The sequence below is a fragment of the Aethalodelphis obliquidens genome, unplaced genomic scaffold, assembly GCF_003676395.1.
Source record: "Aethalodelphis obliquidens isolate GAN/ISIS:26980383/991018 unplaced genomic scaffold, ASM367639v1 scaffold8, whole genome shotgun sequence".
Lineage (NCBI taxonomy): Eukaryota > Metazoa > Chordata > Mammalia > Artiodactyla > Delphinidae > Aethalodelphis > Aethalodelphis obliquidens.
The window spans coordinates 4,269,887-4,288,726 of record NW_020837952.1 but is presented as its reverse complement, the minus strand read 5'-3'; the positions used below and the strand labels follow the sequence as shown (position 1 = coordinate 4,288,726).

At 50.9% G+C, this 18,840-nt stretch overlaps 2 protein-coding genes across 2 annotated transcripts in view; both read left to right on the top strand.

Annotated features, from left to right (window-relative positions):
* Positions 1-6,065: 6,065 nt before the first annotated feature.
* On the top strand, positions 6,066-12,900 carry KRT4 (keratin 4). Its single transcript, XM_027106380.1, has 9 exons — positions 6,066-6,570; positions 8,213-8,427; positions 9,601-9,661; positions 9,984-10,079; positions 10,629-10,793; positions 11,058-11,183; positions 11,617-11,837; positions 12,091-12,125; positions 12,234-12,900. The coding sequence occupies exons 1-9, from the start codon at positions 6,112-6,114 to the stop codon at positions 12,413-12,415; spliced, it is 1,560 nt and encodes a 519-aa protein (XP_026962181.1). The 5' UTR covers positions 6,066-6,111; the 3' UTR covers positions 12,416-12,900.
* A 2,130-nt stretch (positions 12,901-15,030) lies between these two features.
* LOC113621251 (keratin, type II cytoskeletal 71-like) overlaps positions 15,031-18,840 on the top strand; it is a 22,452-nt gene continuing 18,642 nt past the window's right edge. The window contains 3 exon segments of the mRNA XM_027108204.1: positions 15,031-15,075; positions 15,161-15,286; positions 15,782-15,901. Coding sequence (XP_026964005.1) covers positions 15,031-15,075; positions 15,161-15,286; positions 15,782-15,901 — 291 coding nt within the window.

The window sequence follows — 18,840 nt, the reverse complement described above, 5'->3', positions numbered from 1 at the left end:
ATATACAACTTGCTGACTATACTTAAAAATGCTGTATGGGATATTTGAAAGTTGCTTAGAGAGTTAATCCTAAAAGTTCTCACCACAAGGAAGAAAATTTTTTTTGTAGCTGTAAGAGGTAATGGACATTAACTAAACTTATTATGGTAATCATTTTGCAGTATATCCATATGTCAAGTCATTATGCTGTATACCTTAAACTTATACAGTGTTTAATGTCAACTGCATCTCAATAAAACTGGAAAAAAATCCACATTTTAGTTAGACTTTGTGGTTCACAAATACGTTACTTTGCCTGTGACCTTCACAGCAGCCCCAGAATTTAGGAGGGGGCAAATGATACCCCTTTTTGCAGGTGAGGCAATTAAGGCTCACCGAAGTTAACTTTCACACCTGCAGTAGTATAGCTGGTGAGTGGTAGCCAGGGCTGCCAATTTCAAGCTCTCCACCCTTTCTTCACAGTGGCAACCTCCGTCCTACCTCTGTTTCCTTCACTCGCCAAATCATATGGAGCCTTCCTCCACTGTGTCTCTAGGAGTCACCCCTGTCCCTCTTCATCTCCACACTTCCCTACTCTGAGCCTCAGTCAATTAATTACCCAAGTAATTCCCCAACTGACTGACTTCCCAGCCCTGTGCCCTGCCACACCCCAAACCCTGCTGCCAAATCAATGTGCCCCTCCCTTCTCTGGCAGCCTTAGAGTTCCTGATGGAAGGGACCCTTCTTGATGTCCCCTCCACTCTTAGCCTGGTCACTCAGTCTCGCTAAAAGAGACCAGACAAGCCCCACGAAACTTCCACCAGGGTCGTGGGAGTGCCAGCAGAGGGATTTTGAGCCAAACCCTAACCACAGCTTAGGAACACAAAGGTTAGCACTTAGCAAAATTAACTCCACCACCTAGGTGGTCCCCAGCTTGGGGAGGCAGTCATACTTTCAGTGAGCTTTCTCTTCTCAGGGGGATGGAGTATAGAGCACCCCTGATAGGATTAATAACTAGTATTTACTGAGTGCTCACTGCCTACTGTACTACTGTCAACTCTCAACCTGATTCACTCTTTACAGCAGCCTATGAGACAAGTACTATTTTCATCCCCATCCTGCAGATGAGGAAACGGAGGCACGGAGTGATTAAGTAACTTGTCTAAGGTCACACAGTTAGTAAGTAGCTGAGTTGGGTATGCAATCCCAGAAGCTTGGTTCCAGAGCCCAACAACTGGGTTATGCTGTTTTATAGAAAAAGAAATTGAGAAGCAGGGGTACTGGAGCTGGAGAGATATCTGAGGCAATCTAGTCCAAACGTTTCTTTCTTTCTTTCTCTTTCTCTCTCTCTTTTTTTTTTTTTTTTTGGTCACACCACACAGCTTGTGGGATCTTGGTTCCCTGACCAGGGATTGAACCCGGGCCCCGGACAGTGAAAGCATGGAGTCCTAACCATTGGATTCCCAGGGAATTCCCCAAACGTTTCATTCTATAGGTGAGAAAATGAGCTGAGAGAGGGGAAGAACTTGCTAATGACAAAGTAGAACAAGAAACAAATTTTTTCAGGTGGTAATCAGATTTTTTTAAAAAATTGAAGTATAGTTAATTTATAGTTCTGTGTTAGTTTCAAGTGTACAGCAAAGAGATTCAGTTATACATATATATATATATATATATATATATATCTTAACAGAGAAACAATTTTATTGAAATTATATTTACGGCTTAAAAAATAGAAACAGTTTTATCAAGTAGCAAAACTCAAAGATTATACTATGGACCATGAAGATCCACTAATGATGTGTATGTTACTTAGAAATACTTGTGTAAAGCTGGGAATGGCCTGGACACGGGGTTTCGATGCTGAATTCCTGGACCCTCAGGACCCCAGGGGCTGCTCTCAGGGGGTCCAGGGAGAGGCCAGCATGTAAGAAGGTTCACGGTTCCCTCCTCTGCACCAATCAGAGCATCTCTTCTTTTACTTGGTTTTCAAATGGGGCTGTGCATATGTTTTTTTTGTTTTTGTTTTTGTTTTTGTTTTTGTTTTTTGCCGTACGCGGGCCTCTCACTGTTGTGGCCTCTCCCGTTGTGGAGCACAAGCTCCGGACGCGCAGGCTCAGCGGCCATGGCTCACGGGCCCAGGAGCTCTGAGGCATGTGGGATCCTCCCGGACTGGGGCACGAACCCGTGTCCCCTGCATCGGCAGGCGGACTCTAAACCACTGCGCCACCAGGGAAGCCCGTGTGCATATGTTTTGGATGACAAGAATGGTTTTGCTGTCAAAGCATGTTGGGTAACCCCTGCTGACACATGCCCGGGAAGTGGGGGGAGACCAAGAATGCTCTCTACCCCTGGGAAAGGGAGGACCTTGTGTACAGACTCCCCCTTCCCGATTCTAAGGGCTCCCCACTCTCTCTCTGCCCTCACTGTCCCCTTGCCGAAATGCTGACCGGTCCTCTTCTGCAGAGTCTCTGATCCCCAAGTTGGCTCTGGCTCCCCACAGAGTGACTCTGGGGTTGCTGAGGCTGGTTGACTGAACGGGGTGAGGGCACAACCCGGTCAGGACAGGCGGAGGTGCTTTCCCACACCACACACCAGGTTTGGGGCTAAAAGACTTGGGATCCCTGTAATCCCAGGACTGAATGCAAGGGCTTGCCTCCCTGACCCAGAAAACCCTAGGCAAACACACCCTCCGCTCCGCTCCACACCCCTGTCAGCGGCTCATCCTTCTTTGACAAGATGGGGAACGGCTGCCAGTTGAGGAAGGGTCACAGAGGTTAAGAGTGGAACTGTGGAGGTGGGGTGGGAACCTGCTTTTAGCTGTCACTGCCAGGGGGAGTCACCCAGGAGCTGGCCCAGGAGCTGCAGGAGGAAACCTTCCCTTTCTCAGGGATGGAAACTCTTCTTTGCCTCTCTCCCTCGAGGGTCAACGCTCTCCTGCACACTGAAGACATGCCTACCTTCAGTTCCTCAGGCTGCCGTTTGAGGATTTTGTGAACTTCTGGCAATTCTGACTTCATAATAGAGCCACAGAATATGGCTCTAGTCCAGAGCTTTCTTCCTGTTTGGTTTGGGTTTATTATTGGATTTGTCATTTAGTTAATTTGGACTTACTTAGTTGGAGGACACAGAATTGGCCCCTCAGGACAGTGTCCTATATTATTGGATACTTGGAAGGACGGGGCCACATGATCCAAACAACCAGTCCTGTGGCAAACGTGAGGACAGAACAAGCAGAGTGCTGGCCGAGGACAGAACAAGCAGAGCGCTGGCCGAGGACAGAACAAGCAGAGTGCTGGCCGAGACCCCGTGGCTGCTCTGATGCACCATAAGCTACAAGTCTGTCTAAGTTGCTGTAGAGTTGTTTTTCCTACAGATTCTGATATACAGCATTGCAGAGGTTAAGGTCACAAGCTTTGATGTTAGACAGACAGGACTGGCCTCCTACCTCCACCACTTCCTAGCTATGTGATCTCAGGCAAGTTACATAACCTCTCTGAGCCTCAGCGGCTGTAGCTCTAAACTGAGCATAGCAACTCCTCTTTTTTGCAGGGTTGTTGTGAGGAAGGGAACCCCTACCTGAAAAGCACCCGGTGTCCAGCACGTGATGGCAGCTCTATACAAGAGTTCCTTCTACATGGAAAGCAAGGCGGGCTTTCCCTCATCTAAATTTTTATCTTAGGAATGGCGTCTGCCTCAACTTAGAGTTAGCTTGATGAGAAGTACATCAATTGGGGATCCTTGGTTGGGTGCCCCACAGGCACAAAATAAGATTGATTGTATATTATAGATTATTTCCCTTAAAGTCCCTTCCACCCCTGCTGGCTTTCTGTTTTAGGCACTGGACACAACTTAAGGACACAGCATTTTCTCCTAGTATCGGGGTGTCACAGCTATAGACTACAAGACACAATGGACACATCACGAGATGCCTTGAGGCTGCACCCTGCAGATGCAAACCCTCCTCCTAGCCCATGAAAGTCCTCATCAACCCCCAGGGAGGGCAGAGTCTTTGCGAGCAGACTGATGTGGGTTCGGGTCCTGGCTCCACCACATGCTACTGTGTGACCCTGGGGGGCTACTTCTCCTCCCCGGGGCTTCCAAGTCATCATTTGTAAACACGGTTGTGATACTGACTGCAGAGAGCTTTTAGGAAGATTGCATGACCACATGTATATAGAGCATTCAGTACAGTGCCTGGCATGAAGTTGGCATTCAATAAATACTCATTGAAAGGATGAGAGGATGTTCAACCTTGTCCCTCGTAGGAGATAGTCCTGGCTCTAGAACGCTCACTTACTACAGGTGGACGGACCATCCCTTGGGCTCTCTCCCATGGACATTTGACGGGGCCCAGGGGGTCTCTTGTCCTCCCTGCTACAGCACTTCCACCCACTCTCCATTTACCTAGAGGCCACCTAGGCAGGGGCAGGGAGAGCCCAGCAAAGGCTGAAGTAGATGGGGACAGAGGGTGGGGTGCAGCTCAGAGGTAGAGGGAAGAGGAGGGCAGGGAGAGGCAATGAGGGTAGAGGTGGGGAGAGAGGAGCTGGCCAGAGGAGAGAGCTCCCAGCCAGTCCAGCCTCCCCTGCAGCCCGATCCCCAAGACCTGCATCCACTGACCACCCTCTTCTCACCCCATGGGCCCGCCCTGCTCTCTCTCTTTGCACGGGATGGCTTGATCATTTTTGGGGTGGCCAGCTTTCATTCGGTCAGAGTCAGCTCAGGCCTGTGGGAATTATGTAGGCCCTCATCACTGCTGTTCCCCAGATTCAGAATAGCAGTCTCATTAGGGATTGAGAAGAGGGGTGAGGTTTCATCTAATTTCTCCTCAGAAGTGGCAATGGCAAAGCCCGGGCAGGATAAGAATGAATGCCTACCGACCTACTACATACCAGGCACTGTAGATACCTCATCTCACGATCTATGAGGCAGGCGTCCCATATGATAGATGAGAGGATGGGTTGAATGGGTTCAGAGAGGTTAAGTGACCTGCCCAAGACTGCACAGCCAGTTAGTGGCAACAGGTGGGATTTGAAGACAGATCTGTTGCACTCAGTGGGGAAGAATTTAAGTCCGAGCTTAAAACTAGGGTTTTGTATTTGAAAACATTGCTCTGGGCAGAGACTCATAGGTTTCACCATTCTGCCAAAGGGGTCCCCAGCACCTTGGAACAAAAAGTTCCAAGCTCCTACCCTGAATGTCGGGACCATCATGGGAAAACAGAACATGACCTGTTCCGGTGGAGCCAAGAAAACAACTGGGCAGCAAACTGAGTAGCATGGCGCGCACAATAAGGACCCAGCCTGGAGAACGCTGACCTAGAATCCTGCCAACCCAGACTGGAAGCCCCGAGAAGGAATGCGAGTCTTGACGGCCCAAGGCAGAGTCAACTTTCTTCTGTCCCCAGCTCCATGCCTGGCACACAGTAGGTTCTCAATAACTGTGTGTCAAGTCGAGGTGAGTCTTGATCTAGGTTTGGAAGGCCAGAAGGCTGGAATATGGATTTCCCCTTTTGTGTGACTACATGGGGCCAAGTGCACATGGAAGAAGAGTAATGAAAATGACAAATAACAGTGCAGCCTCTGACGGCTTACAAAGCACTCATTCTTCTTAATCTCAGGATCTTGACAGAGGTGAAGGAAAATATTTGCAGTATTTTCAATTTATGGGTGAAGCAACTGAGCCCCAGAGAATGACTTGCTTCAGGTTTGCAGAGCATGCATGTGAAGTCAGGCCTGCAGGTTCCATATTCTGTGGAGTGAGCGACAGAGCGATGGGTTGTCTTGTCTGGAGCAGGGAGGCCCCTGGAGGCTGGTGAGATGGGAGTACAGTGGGTGGGGGGCCTGTGACCCAGGAGGCCCTGCATCACCGGTTCAGCTTCTCCCGGCGGAGAGCATGCCCTCCTAATGACTTCTGTAGGTGTGTTTGTGACATGTTCAGCAGGTGTAAGAAGGATGGGCCAGTGCCAAAGGCCAAGCCCAGAGGTGTTTCAGATTTTTCCCTTTATGCCCCTGCAACCAAGCCCTGCTCTCCTGCACATATAAGAGACCCAGGCTACGGCTGTGGCAGTCAGTGGCCTGGCCCTTCTCGCTTCTCCCTGACAGCTCTGAGCGTGTTCCTCTCTCTCCAGCCATGCTCATCAGACAGCAGTGTGTCCGAGGCGGGCCCCAGGGCTTTAGCTGTGGCTCAGCCATCGTAGGTGGAGGCAAGAAGCCTGCTTTCAGCTCTATCTCCATGTCTGGGGGCACAGGCTCCTGCTCCGGGGGCTTCAGTAGCAGAAGCCTTTGCAACCTCGGGGGAAACAAGAGCATCTCCATCGGCACGGCTGGCTGCTGGCGAGGCGCTGGGTTTGGGGCTGCTGGAGGTTTGGGGGCTGGCTGCTTTGGCCTTGGATTCGGTAGCTCCTTTGGTGGACGGGGCGGTGCTGGCTTCCCTGTCTGCCCTGCTGGAGGGATTCAGGAGGTCACCATCAACCAGAGCCTGCTGACGCCACTCCACATGGAGATTGACCCTGAGATCCAGAAGGTCCGGACCGAGGAGCGGGAGCAGATCAAGACCCTCAACGACAGGTTCGCCTCCTTCATTGACAAGGTGAGCCGGCCCCTTGGTCAGATAAGGTGGTAGAAGCCAGGGTTTCTGAGTCCTGGCATCTCAGACCTGAGCCTGCTGCGGACTTGGGAAAACTGAACTTCTCTGGGCCGCTGTTTCCCACCCGGTTAAGAAGAGTCATTACTCTTTCTCTTTTGTCCTATGACTGGTGGGAAAACAGGCTGCTCAAAGCAGTTCAGTACTTGGATTTCCTGACGTGCTATGTGTTACTGGGCAAATCATTCAGCTTTTCTGGGTCCAGTCACCCCAGCTATAAAGTGGGTTCCTTGTTTCCCTGCTTCTTCTCAGATTTTGGTTTCATAAATAATATGGCTAATAATTTAATAGTTAATTAATTATAGTGAATATAATAGCGTAACGACTGACACTTCTGTTGTCAGAGCAGAAGAAAACCAGGCTGGTTTCCCAAATGAGAAAGGGAGTGACTCTAATGGCAGATTAGAGTTCCTGGTAGGACCTTGGAAGGTCATTGTGTTCATCCTCCTGATTCTGGGCAAAATTGCTCATTTCTGGGTCTGTTTGAAGAGGATAGGGGATGGCTCTCTGATTTTCCTTTTTGTAGTCCACTTCCCTACTCCATGCAAGGTCTGGAGGTTCAAGTCTTTTCTGCTGTATGCTGTGCTTCTGTATGATGGATGATAGCAAAGAGATTAGTTCCAGAGAGTCATTAATCCAAAGATGAATGACTGAATAGATGACTGTAGCACGTTTGGCCCAGGGTGCCCTGGTTCTCTGTGCATCGAAGTCTTACTTCTCTTAGATGATGGGGCAAGAACGAACAATCTGGGAGTAGATCGAGTGGGAATATTTGCTCTTCTTGCTAGTTTGAATTAACCCATAGCAGCTTAAAAGGGCTTTATTGTGACTCTAGGACCTATAGATGTGAAAGTAAGACCAAGGCTTGGGTGCTTCCTTGTCTAATCTCCCATCATCAGTTTAAGTTCAAACTGTGATCAGTCACCCTTACCTGCTTTTCTTACAATTCTGAAGCACCTAAAGTGGAAATATCATGCCAAACCCTGGTTTATCTGGCTAGATCTCTTCCTAGAGGGAAAGTTCAGGGAAGTCCTCTTGCAGCAGTGAGTCTATGAGACTCAGAATATGTCTAGGGCTTGATCTTAAGTATTTATACTCAGTTGTGCACAGGTTCACAGGGACACACCAGGTCCATTTAGAAGAAAGCTTGTTTAAAACATCTTCAGTGAATTTATCATTCCTTTGCCTTGGGTCAGGATCACTTTGAATGCAATAGCCCTTAGGCTGTGGTTGTATCTCCTAAGTTTGTTTTATTCTATTATTTCATAGAGGTTCAGTATTCTCAGCAACTCATCCCTTCTCAGTAACTCTGGATCCCTGTGGTCGGGAAGTTGTTCTTGCTGCACAGTCAGGCCCCGATGCTTGGGCTCTGCTCTGCTCTCCCCAACACACGTGGCCCACTTGCTGCTATGGAGCGGGGCCGCCATGTTGACCCCAGCAGATAATGCCTGGAGTTGCAACGTGGTGGCCCTACTCGGATGGCTCTTGGGCTCCCTGGTTAGCTTGGATTGACGGGGATGGTGTTGGCCAGCCCTCCTGCCAGAGATTCAGGCCCTCATCTGTCGGTTGGTCCCTGTGTTAAATACAGGTGCGGTTCTTAGAGCAGCAGAACAAGGTTCTAGAGACCAAGTGGAACCTCCTTCAGCAGCAGGCGACAACCACATCCAGCAAAAACCTTGATCCCTTGTTTGAGGCCTACCTCAGTGCCCTGAGGAAGCAGCTGGATACCTTGACCAACAACAAAGGAGGCCTGCAGTATGAGTTGAAAATCATGCAGGACAGCGTGGAGGACTTCAAGGCCAAGTATTTGGGGAGGGGATGTGACAATCTGCCCAGCCATGCCCCAGGCCCCCCGGGTTCCTCTTCATCATTTAGAATCTCAGGCTCTGGAGAGACCCCAAAGGGTCAGGGAGGACCTCCAGTCTGTTCCCATGCTTCTACATGGTCACTTTTTTAATGGGGTGAGGTCTAGTAACCCTAAGTTGCCCCAAACAGAAAATGAGTGATGTATTCAGAGAGCTGGGCTTGCCATATACAAATAAGATAAAAAACCAAACAGATGGAAAGTAATACAGCAGGGTTAGAAGAATACAGGCTGTAGAGATAGATGGACTTGCTTGGCATACTGATTCCTTCACTTACTAGCTGTGTGATCTTGGGTGACTTGCTTAACCTCTCTGAACCTTAGTTTTCATCATCTTTAAAATGGGGATAATAGTTCTACTTTATAGGTTGTGAGAATTAAATGAAATTAAATGAGATAGAGAGAGCTAGTAGCATGGTGCCAGACATAAAATGAACATTGAATGCAGAGTAACTCTTATTATGCTCATTATGGGATGGAGCTGAGAAAAACACCAGCTCCCTCTCTCAATTCACTCTCACACCAAAGAAAAAGAACTGGAGTATTGGCAACCCTCCTGAGAATTTAATCCACCCAATTGCCAAAGGACAGCCCTTCTATGGAAATAAAGTCGACCAGATCATTGCTGGTTCTCCTCCTCACATCTTATCTCTTGCAAACAGTCTTTTTAAAATTTGGTTTTCACTTCTCTGAGTAAACTAGGGTCTAGACTGGTACCTCATATGCTGTAATTACTCAATAAATGTAGGTGGAATGAATATCTGTATGAACGTGGGAAAATGTAGCCAATTAGATGGATTTTTCCAGGTAGTTAGATGTTTGAAAACCAGCAGGAGAGAGTGAGAAACAGTAGCTCACTGTGGGCTTTTTTTTTTTTTTTTTTTTTTGCGGTACACGGGCCTCTCACTGTTGTGGCCTCTCCCGTTGCGGAGCACAGGCTCCGGACGCGCAGGCTTAGCGGCCATGGCTCACGGGCCCAGCCGCTCCACGGCATGTGGGATCTTCCCGGACTGGGGCACGAACCCGTGTCCCCTGCATCGGCAGGCGGACTCTCAACCACTGTACCACCAGGGAAGCCCTTGTCTTTTTTTTTTGCATCTTCCCATCCCTAGGTATGAAGATGAGATCAACAAACGTACAGCTGCTGAAAATGACTTTGTGGTCTTAAAGAAGGTAAGGGTTGAAGGCGGGTAGGGATGTGCTCCCACTTCCCTCAGGAGTGGCCTTTGGCTTGAATCATGGGTTCGGTCCATCCCTCTCATCTCCACCCCACTTGGTACTATCCAGATCTCACTGAACTATGAATTAAGGCTGTGAAAAAAAAGCCCATTTGGGTAATTAACTTCCATGTCTGCAGGTGGCTTTAGGGGCAGAATAGGCCAAATGATTAGTCCCCTGCCACCTCACCTGGTGCTACCTTGTGTGTCACATAACACTCCCTGCCCCCTGTTGGAATGCCTGTACCTTGTCTCTTATCCTCCCCCTTCCTCTGCAGGACGTGGACGCCACCTACATGAACAAGGCGGAGTTGGAGGCCAAAGTGGAGGCCCGTAATGATGAGATCAACTTCCTGAGGATCCTCTATGCTGCGGTGAGGACTCCATTCCCCCACCCCACCCCCCCATTCAGGGAAGGGACTCCTCCATCTGTGAGGCTGCTGGTCGGAACTGACAGTTCGTTGAAAGGACTCCAGCTCCCTTACTTCAGGGCCGTGGGCTCTCAGCAAGGTCATGGATAGAAAGGGTTGAAGTGAGAGATTCAACTGAGTGGTCTCAAAACCAGAGGTTGTCTTAGAAGATTAGGTCTAAAGATTGCATGGGATAGAAGTTATTGCTGTCTAGCATTTCTCTGGTGAAATAGATCCATTCCCTTCCCTTCCATGTAACATACTCAGGGCCCCCTGACCTGGAGGAGCTTAGGGAGCAGTAGGGACTACAAGCATTGCTTTTCTGACTTGGGATATCGCCAACCACTTGATTTCTACATAGAAATTTACCCCTCCTCCTTCTCTGTATGCAATGCCAAGTTGGCTTCCATCTGAGCCTGTGGCATGGCCATTTCCATGGTGATGGCAGGTCTCTGGTGTCAGAGATTAGGGAAGACTCTCCAGGAGGCCTGGTGTGAGACATTTTCCCTGCAGGAGCTGTCACAGATGCAGACCCATGTCAGCGACATGTCTGTGGTCCTGTCCATGGACAATAACCGCAACCTGGACCTGGACGGCATCATCGCCGAGGTCAAGGCCCAGTACGAGGACATCGCTCAGAGGAGCAAGGCCGAGGCCGAGGCCTTGTACCAGACCAAGGTGGGTGTCGGGGGTCTCTCAGGGGCCGAGAGTGGCTTCTGGGGCTCTGCTTTTAATGTCTGTGAGCAGATGAGCATCAGCTCGAGCCCAAGAGAAGTGAGGGGTTCTGGTTCTTCTGGGTGGCACTGAGCCTGGTCTGCCTGGAGATAGCATGACATTTTGTATCATTCCTGCCACCTGTGGCTATTCTTGCTGAGTCTACTTGAGAATAGACTCTACCCAAACACCCCTGACCCCTGATTCCCTGTGTCTCCTGGGTCTCAGGTCCAGCAGCTCCAGGCCTCAGTCGAACAACATGGTGACAGCCTGAAGAGCACCAAGAATGAGATTTCAGAGCTTAACAGGATGATCCAGAGGCTGCAGGCTGAGATCGAGAATGTCAAGAAGCAAGTATGTGTCACCTCTACCCGGCCTCGGTACAGGGCCAGGGGCCTGAGGCAGATGCCTCCACAGTAGACAAGCGGATAAGACATCAGCCCAGAAGATCCTGAGCTAGTCTGCGGGGGATTTGTAGCTCTTTGCATAAGTCATACCCAGATCTTTTCAGCAATATCCTAGTTAACATGACATGATAACCTCAGCAGATAAGTTTTCCTGGCTCTTTTTCATTGGTTTTGCTCATTTTATCTAATCAGTCTGGTGGGGGCATCGGTGGACCCTAGCTGGAGTGAATAAAATACATAAGAGTCAGGGAAGGTGGGGAGAAGGACAGACAGAATCCTGACATCCTAACCCAAGCAAAGCTGCTACAGGAGAGGGGACAGATTTAGAGGTCTTGACAGCAGGACCCTGGTGATTGCCTGTCCCGCGCCCCTGTCTGCAGTGCCAGACCCTGCAGGCATCCGTGGCTGGTGCAGAGCAGCGTGGGGAGGCGGCTCTGAAAGATGCCCACGGCAAGCGCACAGAGATGGAGGGCGCCCTGCAGAAGGCAAAGGAGGAGCTGGTCCGGATGCTGCAAGAGTACCAAGAGCTCATGAGTGTGAAGCTGGCCTTGGACATCGAGATCGCCACCTACCGCAAGCTGCTGGAGGGCGAGGAGTGCCGGTGAGGGGGGCTAAGGCAGGGTGGGAACAGGAGGAAGGGAGAGGGTCCAGAGCCATGGCCAGTCCGGGACACCTCTGCTGGACCACTTGCTTCTGTGCTGGTGTGTTATGAATCAGGACGGTGTTATGTAACAGGTTCACATTCAGGCCTCAAATCTGGCTGCTGAAGGATGGGAGGGTGCTTGATACCTGCTTGTTGAACCAAGTGTGGCTCCAGGTTTGCTGAGGTTCACTGCTCTTTCTGTTGCCCACAGAATGTCTGGAGAATGCCAGAGTGCCGTGAGCATCTGTAAGTACCATCTGCCCCCGCTGTGGCCATTTGTTCACCCTGGTTTGGGGTGAGATTCCTGGTTTCCAGCACTGTTGGAACGACCATGTCCTTGTCTTTCTCCCGCAGCTGTAGCTGGGGGTGCTGCCAGTGCAGGAGGCGTTGGTGGAGGGTTAGGAAGCTGCTCCGGATTTGGCCTGGGTTCTGGCTCCGGAAGTGGTTTTGGGTTTGGTGGTAGTGTTGGTGTCGGCGGTAGTTCCAGCAGCAAGATCATCTCTACCACCACCCTGGCCAAGAGATCCCACCGATAGAGGAGGTGAGGTCCCTGCAGCCGCCTGAGGCCAGCCTGGTCCATTCCTGGTGTCTCTGCTTCCTTCACCTCCACCTCCACCCTCCCTTCCTGGGGCTTATCTTACCAATGCCGCCTCAGTGCCAGGGCATGGACTCTGCTCTCTTGGAGTTTGGTAGCTTCTTCCTAATTTGGGCTTGCTGACCCAGCTGGCATGGGAGAGGTGTCAGCTGACTCTTCACCTCCCACGGACAGAGGAGAATCCAGCCAGGCGCTTCATCTCCAGAATTATTAGGGTCGCATATATCCCCACCCAGCCCAATGCCGCCTCCTACCAGATCCCGGATCTCCCTCTGCAGCAGGACCAAGCTCCTTCTCCATCACTTGGCGGCCTCTGACCCTGCAAGGTCAGGACAAGAGCCACTCAGTACCCTGTCCACCTCTTCTCCTTCTCTCTGTCCATCTTTGGGTGAATCTTCAATAAAAAGCTTTTGTCATTCACTTTGAGCAATCGTGTTTGTTCCTTGGGGAGAAGCCTCAAGAATTCAGGTGAAAGTGAAGGAGGCTGGGGCCTGAGGGGTCTGTCTGTCTGTCCAAATCAAGGTTATCAGCTAATTTCTCAGATCTCTACTTCTAAGTTGCCCAGATTATTAGGACAGAAGGGTCATGTGTGGAGCCTGAAGACTGCCTACAGAACAGGAGCACAGTCTCAAAGCAACCAACAGTTATCCAAAGATCGCGCATTGCAGGCAGTCAGGGTGGGGCCGTCTCAGTGCTGAGACCCAGGAGTATCTGGCGGGAAGGGGTGCAAGTCTGGAGGTGTGGGGTATAGGGCAGGTATGGGGACAGGCAGTCAGAGGTCTCCACTGAATATAGAACAAGAGGTCAGGGAGCTTATGCTCAGCGTCTAGCAAGTCCCTGTCTTCACGAAACTCCAGGCATGGGCTTTCCCACCAAGCCAGCAAGGCTTTTGGGAACTTGTTCGCAGAATCAACAAGGTCACGACTGTTGGATGGAGAAATGAAAACATGTTGCTCTCACAGAGCTTTCGTGCTGAGCTCACTTGCCCTTGTCCTCATGTGATTGTGTCCGAAGTTATGTCTAGTGGCTGTCCCTGAGTGGTGGGAGAGAGGGGGGTGTGAGGCAGGTCTTTGGGGGCACTGGAGGGTGTAGCTTCCTGTTTGGGGCCAGCCCTGGAGATTCCGGTTGGATATTCAGAGGTGGGGGTCTGGGTATAGCCTTTGTGGACATACTGTTTTTATACTGGACGGATTCCAAGATACCTGGAGCATCACAATCTTCCCTTCTTCGGAGGAAGTCCGCACAGCTCCCCTTGTGCAGTCTGACCTAAATCCCTCCTACTACGGTTGCAGACTGCACTCACTCCCCGGGCCGTCAGTTGGTGCCTCCCACCCTCGACTGCCATGGAGTGCATGCAGACTCCAATCCCTCCTCATGCTGCCTCCCACGGGCCCTTACTATGTGCAGAACAAAGGGCACGCCGTTTGCCCAAGGCTGGTCTCTGCCCATGGGGCCTTTGCCGCATGCAGGCAGGCTCAGGGCAGCAGGGCAGAGCAGCGAAATGTTAACCTCAGGGGTCTGCACTCCCAGGCAGGGGCCTCCTGCCAGAAGCAGCTGCTTCCTGCTCCCTGGGCTGGCCAGCTGGTCCTCCAAAAACTAATCTCCCCATAGACCCGGGGCTCACCCCGTGTGGCAGAGCAGGAAGTCTTTGACTTCTTTCCATCACTGCACCCCTCCCCTGGGAGAATGCTAAATCGGCTCTTTTCCGAGTTTCTGGGGTGGGGAGGAGGAGTCAAGGGTTGGAAGCAGGGGAGGGGCTTCTCAAGTTCACCCACCGGGAAGTTGTAGGTCGCGACGGGCCACGCCGAGAAGCCCAGAAGCCCAGAAGCCGGGCAGGTTACTGCCTTTTTTGTGCCCTCTGAGCGGGTGGAGTGCGGGAGCGGGGAGTAGCCAGCCTGAGTATCACTGTCGGGTCTCTCAGGGCCTCCTCAGTTGAATTTAATGACTTACACTCAAAGTTAGATGGTAGAAATAAAATTAAAGGTCCCTGCCATCCTGTCATTCTGAGCCTGATGGAAAAGACATAGAAACGTGTGATCACAGTACAGCGTGCTAAGACCTACAGACTGGTGTGCCAGGGGCTCTGGGCACAGAAGTGCACCCAAGCAGGGAATCAGAGAAGGCCTCCTGGAGGAAGTGACTCTGCCCTGAGTTGGAGCTGGTTAGGGAAAGAGGGAGGACGGGTGGGGGGATATTTTCCAGCTGGAGGGAGAGGCTCACGCAAAGAGTCAGAGACTTGAGAGCACATGGGCCCTTTATGGAACCTGGAACTGTTTGGCACAGGTGGAGAGCCAAGTAGGTGATGGGCAGGGGCAGTGAGAACTGAGTCTGAAGATCTTGGTGGATCTCAGATCTCAAAGCACCTTGATGCCAGGCTAGGAGTTTGAATCTGACCTTAACTTTGAAGGGCTATAGGCAGGGGAGTATCATAATCTAAGTTGTGTGTTGTAAACCTGCCGTGTGGAGAGTATGGGAATTTCAATTGACCTTAAGGCCGAATCCAACCATCAGTGAGATCAACTGTGTTTAAGGCAAATGAAGCAAGCCAATGAACGGATGGTTGAGTGGGAGGCAGGTGATAGGCCGGGCGAAGCTGGACAGGTACGTACCTCTGCCACACTCCCCAGGCAAAGGCACAGTCTGCCAGGCTGAGCTCGGCTCCTTGCTTTGACCCCTCTCCCCGTAGTTCCAGCAGCTGCAGCTGGCAGCTGGCTGGCCTGGGGATGACCTCAAACACACCAAGAACGAGATCTCAGAGCTGACCCGGCTCATCCAAAGGCTGCACTCGGAGATCGAGAGTGTGAAGAAGCCGGTGAAGGGGCTTTGGGGGTTCCTGGCTCAATCCCAAGGGAGGGGTGAACTGTCCATCATATACACTCCCCCATGCCCCTTCTCCTTCTCTGGGTCCTCCATCTCAGAAGCCCCTTCCTCAAATGGAGCCCCTGCTCTCATCGCCTGCACGTAGCTCCCACCTGAACTCTGGAACAATTGGAAGGGCCTTTTCAGAAAGCCAAGGGGCTGGGAATAACAAGCCCCCAGTCCCAGGTTGACAGGACTCTATCGCCATGCATGGGGTTTTGCTCTAGGAAGTGGAGCAGGACAGGGCTTGGTCCAACCACAGTAAGCACTTGGGGCGAGGGGCGGGAAGGGAGGCTCAGGCTGCCTTAGAACTGAGGGGGCAATGCCACCTCCTGGCCCTCAGTGCTCCAGCCTGGCGATGGCCACTGCTGACGCCGAGCAGTGGGGCAACTGCGCCCTGACGGACGCTTGAGCTAAGCTGGATGAGCTGGAGGCCACCCTGCTCCAGGTCAAGGAGGAGCTGGCCCGGATGATGCATGAGTACCAGGAACTTATGAGCACCAAGCTGGCCCTGGACATCGAGATCGCCACCTACCGCAAGCTGCTGGAGGGTGAGGAGTGCCAGTGGGTGATGGGAGGGGTCTTAGAATGTTCGGGCTGGAAGGACTTTTGGAATCCTCTGACTCAGTTTCCCAGATGGGGGGGGCAGGCTGCTGGAGGGGCTGGAGATGCTTTTTTAGGTCACCCACAAACGTAGCCTTATACAGAATCTGGTCAGATAATAAGATGATGATTTCCTTTGGGGTTCTCTTTCCAGTCTTCAGACTGTGATGGGGAGAAAGTTTCAGTGTAGTGCTGTTGTATCTTTAACACTGCTGCTCTGACACTTGCAAATGTCCCAGTTAGTGAAGAGATGGTAGATCTCAGCTTCACAGTCTCTGGGCAGACAAAAATATCTAGCCAAAATTTAAAAAAATTGTTTCATTCATTATATTATTTTTACTGCTAGTGTTTTTGTCTTTTTTGGTCCAGCAATACTGGTTTTCTGTTTACCCTGGTGATATAAGACTTCCTTTTAAGAGAAATGCATTTTTTATTATAAAAGGCAGGATCAATGGAAAATACTAAATATATAAGAGTATGAGTTATACGTGGTCGTAGCAACAATTGGAAGGGTGGTACCTGAAGCATTGACATTTGAAAAACCCTGTTCTAACCTTGCACCATTTTATAAATGAGACCTAGAGAGGAGAAGTTATTGGTCCTAAAATCATACAGTTGGTTCCTTAGCGGCAACTCCTGATGCTAGCGTTTCTACACGTGTATTTATTCAGGCAGTAGCCCCACAGGGATGAAGAAATGGGCTGAAGAGAAGCATGGCAGGAGGGCCTCTGGGAGGTGGTGTTGCCATGGCTGGGGGGGGCGCTCCAGGGTTGAAATTCGCACATCTCTGAAGGGGAAAGAGCAGATGAGGAGGGAAAGAGAGGTGATTAGAGTCACACAGGTACACTTCATGCCACCTGGCCAGCTAGAGGGCTTGTGGAGGCTGCAGTAGCCTGGCTGATGATTCCAGGCTGGGGTGAGCGTAACTTGGATTCCATGTAAAGGAGATTTACCTGTGCTTGTCTCCCTGTGCAGGATGTCTGGGGAATATACCAATTCTGTGAGCATATGTGAGTATTTCATTCCCTGAAAGAGTATTTTTAGCCCATTAATGAACACAAAGTAAGCAGTCCCCTACCACCAGGACCCCCTGGAAGAGCCTGGGCTCTGCCTGGTAGAGCATCATTGTCCTAATCGCCTCCTTTGATGAGACCTTCGGCCTCTTCCTCTGTGGCGTCAGCTTCCCATCACATTCTGACATTTCACACTGACCCCTTCCCCAGAAACCTCACCCATGCTAGGATGAGACTCTCAGTCCTACCCTCTTGTGTCACTCCCATCCCGGCTTTCCTTCATGACGGAAGCTGTGAGTAGGAAGAGGGGCACCTCCTCAATCAGACTGGGACCTGCGCACGGAAACACTGCGTGAGCCGGCAAAAACTCCCCTGGGATGAGCAATCAGGAACTGCTTTGAAAAAAATTAAGGATGTCTCCTTGAGTTAAATGTAAGACTTTTTGGCTTATGCGATACTTGGGCATCATCTGTTCTTTGGGGGAAGCCCCTGCTACTAGAATGAGGAGGCTCTGGGTTTGGGGGTCCCGCGGCATCTGGGCTGATTCTCCCAGTGCTTGAGCTGCCCAGGAATTGAGCATATATCACTAAACTCAAGTCCACTGTTGATGTGGAGTGTTTGTGTAAGAGGGACACATTAAAGCTAGTTGGGGCTGGGAGGTTGGAGAGGACTTCGGGTCAGCCCTGGCCTGGGACACACCCTTATCATCCCTCCCTCTGTCCTCCACAGCGGTCATCAGCAGCTCCATGGCCAGGACCGCAGGCGCAGGAGTCGGCTTTGGGTTCAGTGGTGCCAACACCTATGACTATTGGCCCAGCTCTGTCGGCAGGGGCTATGGCATCCTGTCTGGGGGCTGTGTCACTGGCAGTGGGAATTGCAGCCCCCGCGGGTGGCCAAAACTAGGCTGGGGAGTGCACGTGAATTTAAGGATTGCTGGGGAAGCCCCCAGCTCTGAGCTTACCCACCAAGAAAACCACAAAATAAAGTGAAAGACAGCTGTCCAGACATCTTGCTCTGGTTTCTCCTGGACTCCCTGCTCCAGGAAATTCCTCCATCACATTTGTCATCATCCCTTCCTTGCTTTTCTTCTCCACTGACATGTCCTCTCTTGCAACTCTCTGCCTTAGTCCTTCTTAATTAAGAATAGGGATTCTAGCCCATCTTTCTGCTTTCACACCAAGAGGCCTCTTAACCCAGCCTCCCCTTCCTGCTGCATTGCCCAGGATAAAGACTTGACCCTTTCTCTGGCTGCATGCCCCCTTGCAGATGAAGGTTTTCTCTAAAGGGCATCCCAGGCCTCCTGTTGCTCCTTCCATGCCCCAGCTTAGGTAGTTATCCAGCCATATGCTCCATGGGTACAGGAGATTACAGGTCCACTGATAGACCTGCAAGGACTGTATCTTGCTAGAGCAACGTCAGCTCTGGGGAAACACCTGGTTATTTGTTGTATCTTGCATGGTCCCTGCAGACTATAGCTGGGAGCACCCCTGCAGACTGATCCCATCAATGAAGGGATCTGTGTTCTCAGCATGTACATTTTTGTCCTGGTTCAGGCCTCTGTCCCTGCTTCCTCGTCTCACCAATAAACTTATACAACTCATGCAGGCCCAGGATGCTTTTCTCTCCTAAGGGAATCCTCATCTTAGGCCAAGTCTCTCCTGTATGTAGAGGTCAATGACCTGGAGCCCAGGGCATCTGAGGCGCATCTCTCTTCCATAGAGACCCGAAGTATCCTTTGATCTGAGTGAAAGACATCCTTGCACGGATGGCAGGACCCCACCATCACCTCCGCTGGATTTTGTGATACTCAGGATTCATCTCTGTCTCCCATCCCCAGCAGATGCATCTTTTTTTTTTTTTTTTTTTTTTTTTTTTTTTTTTTTTTTTTTGT

What these genes read in the sequence shown, in the direction of transcription:
- KRT4 (XM_027106380.1), top strand. Translation starts at nt 6,112, where the DNA reads ATGCTCATCAGACAGCAGTGTGTCCGAGGCGGGCCCCAGGGCTTTAGC. An exon ending in AGGCCTTGTACCAGACCAAG is followed by an intron (nt 10,794 to 11,057) that starts GTGGGTGTCGGG and finishes CCTGGGTCTCAG; the next exon opens with GTCCAGCAGCTCCAGGCCTC. An exon ending in CTGGAGGGCGAGGAGTGCCG is followed by an intron (nt 11,838 to 12,090) that starts GTGAGGGGGGCT and finishes TGTTGCCCACAG; the next exon opens with AATGTCTGGAGAATGCCAGA.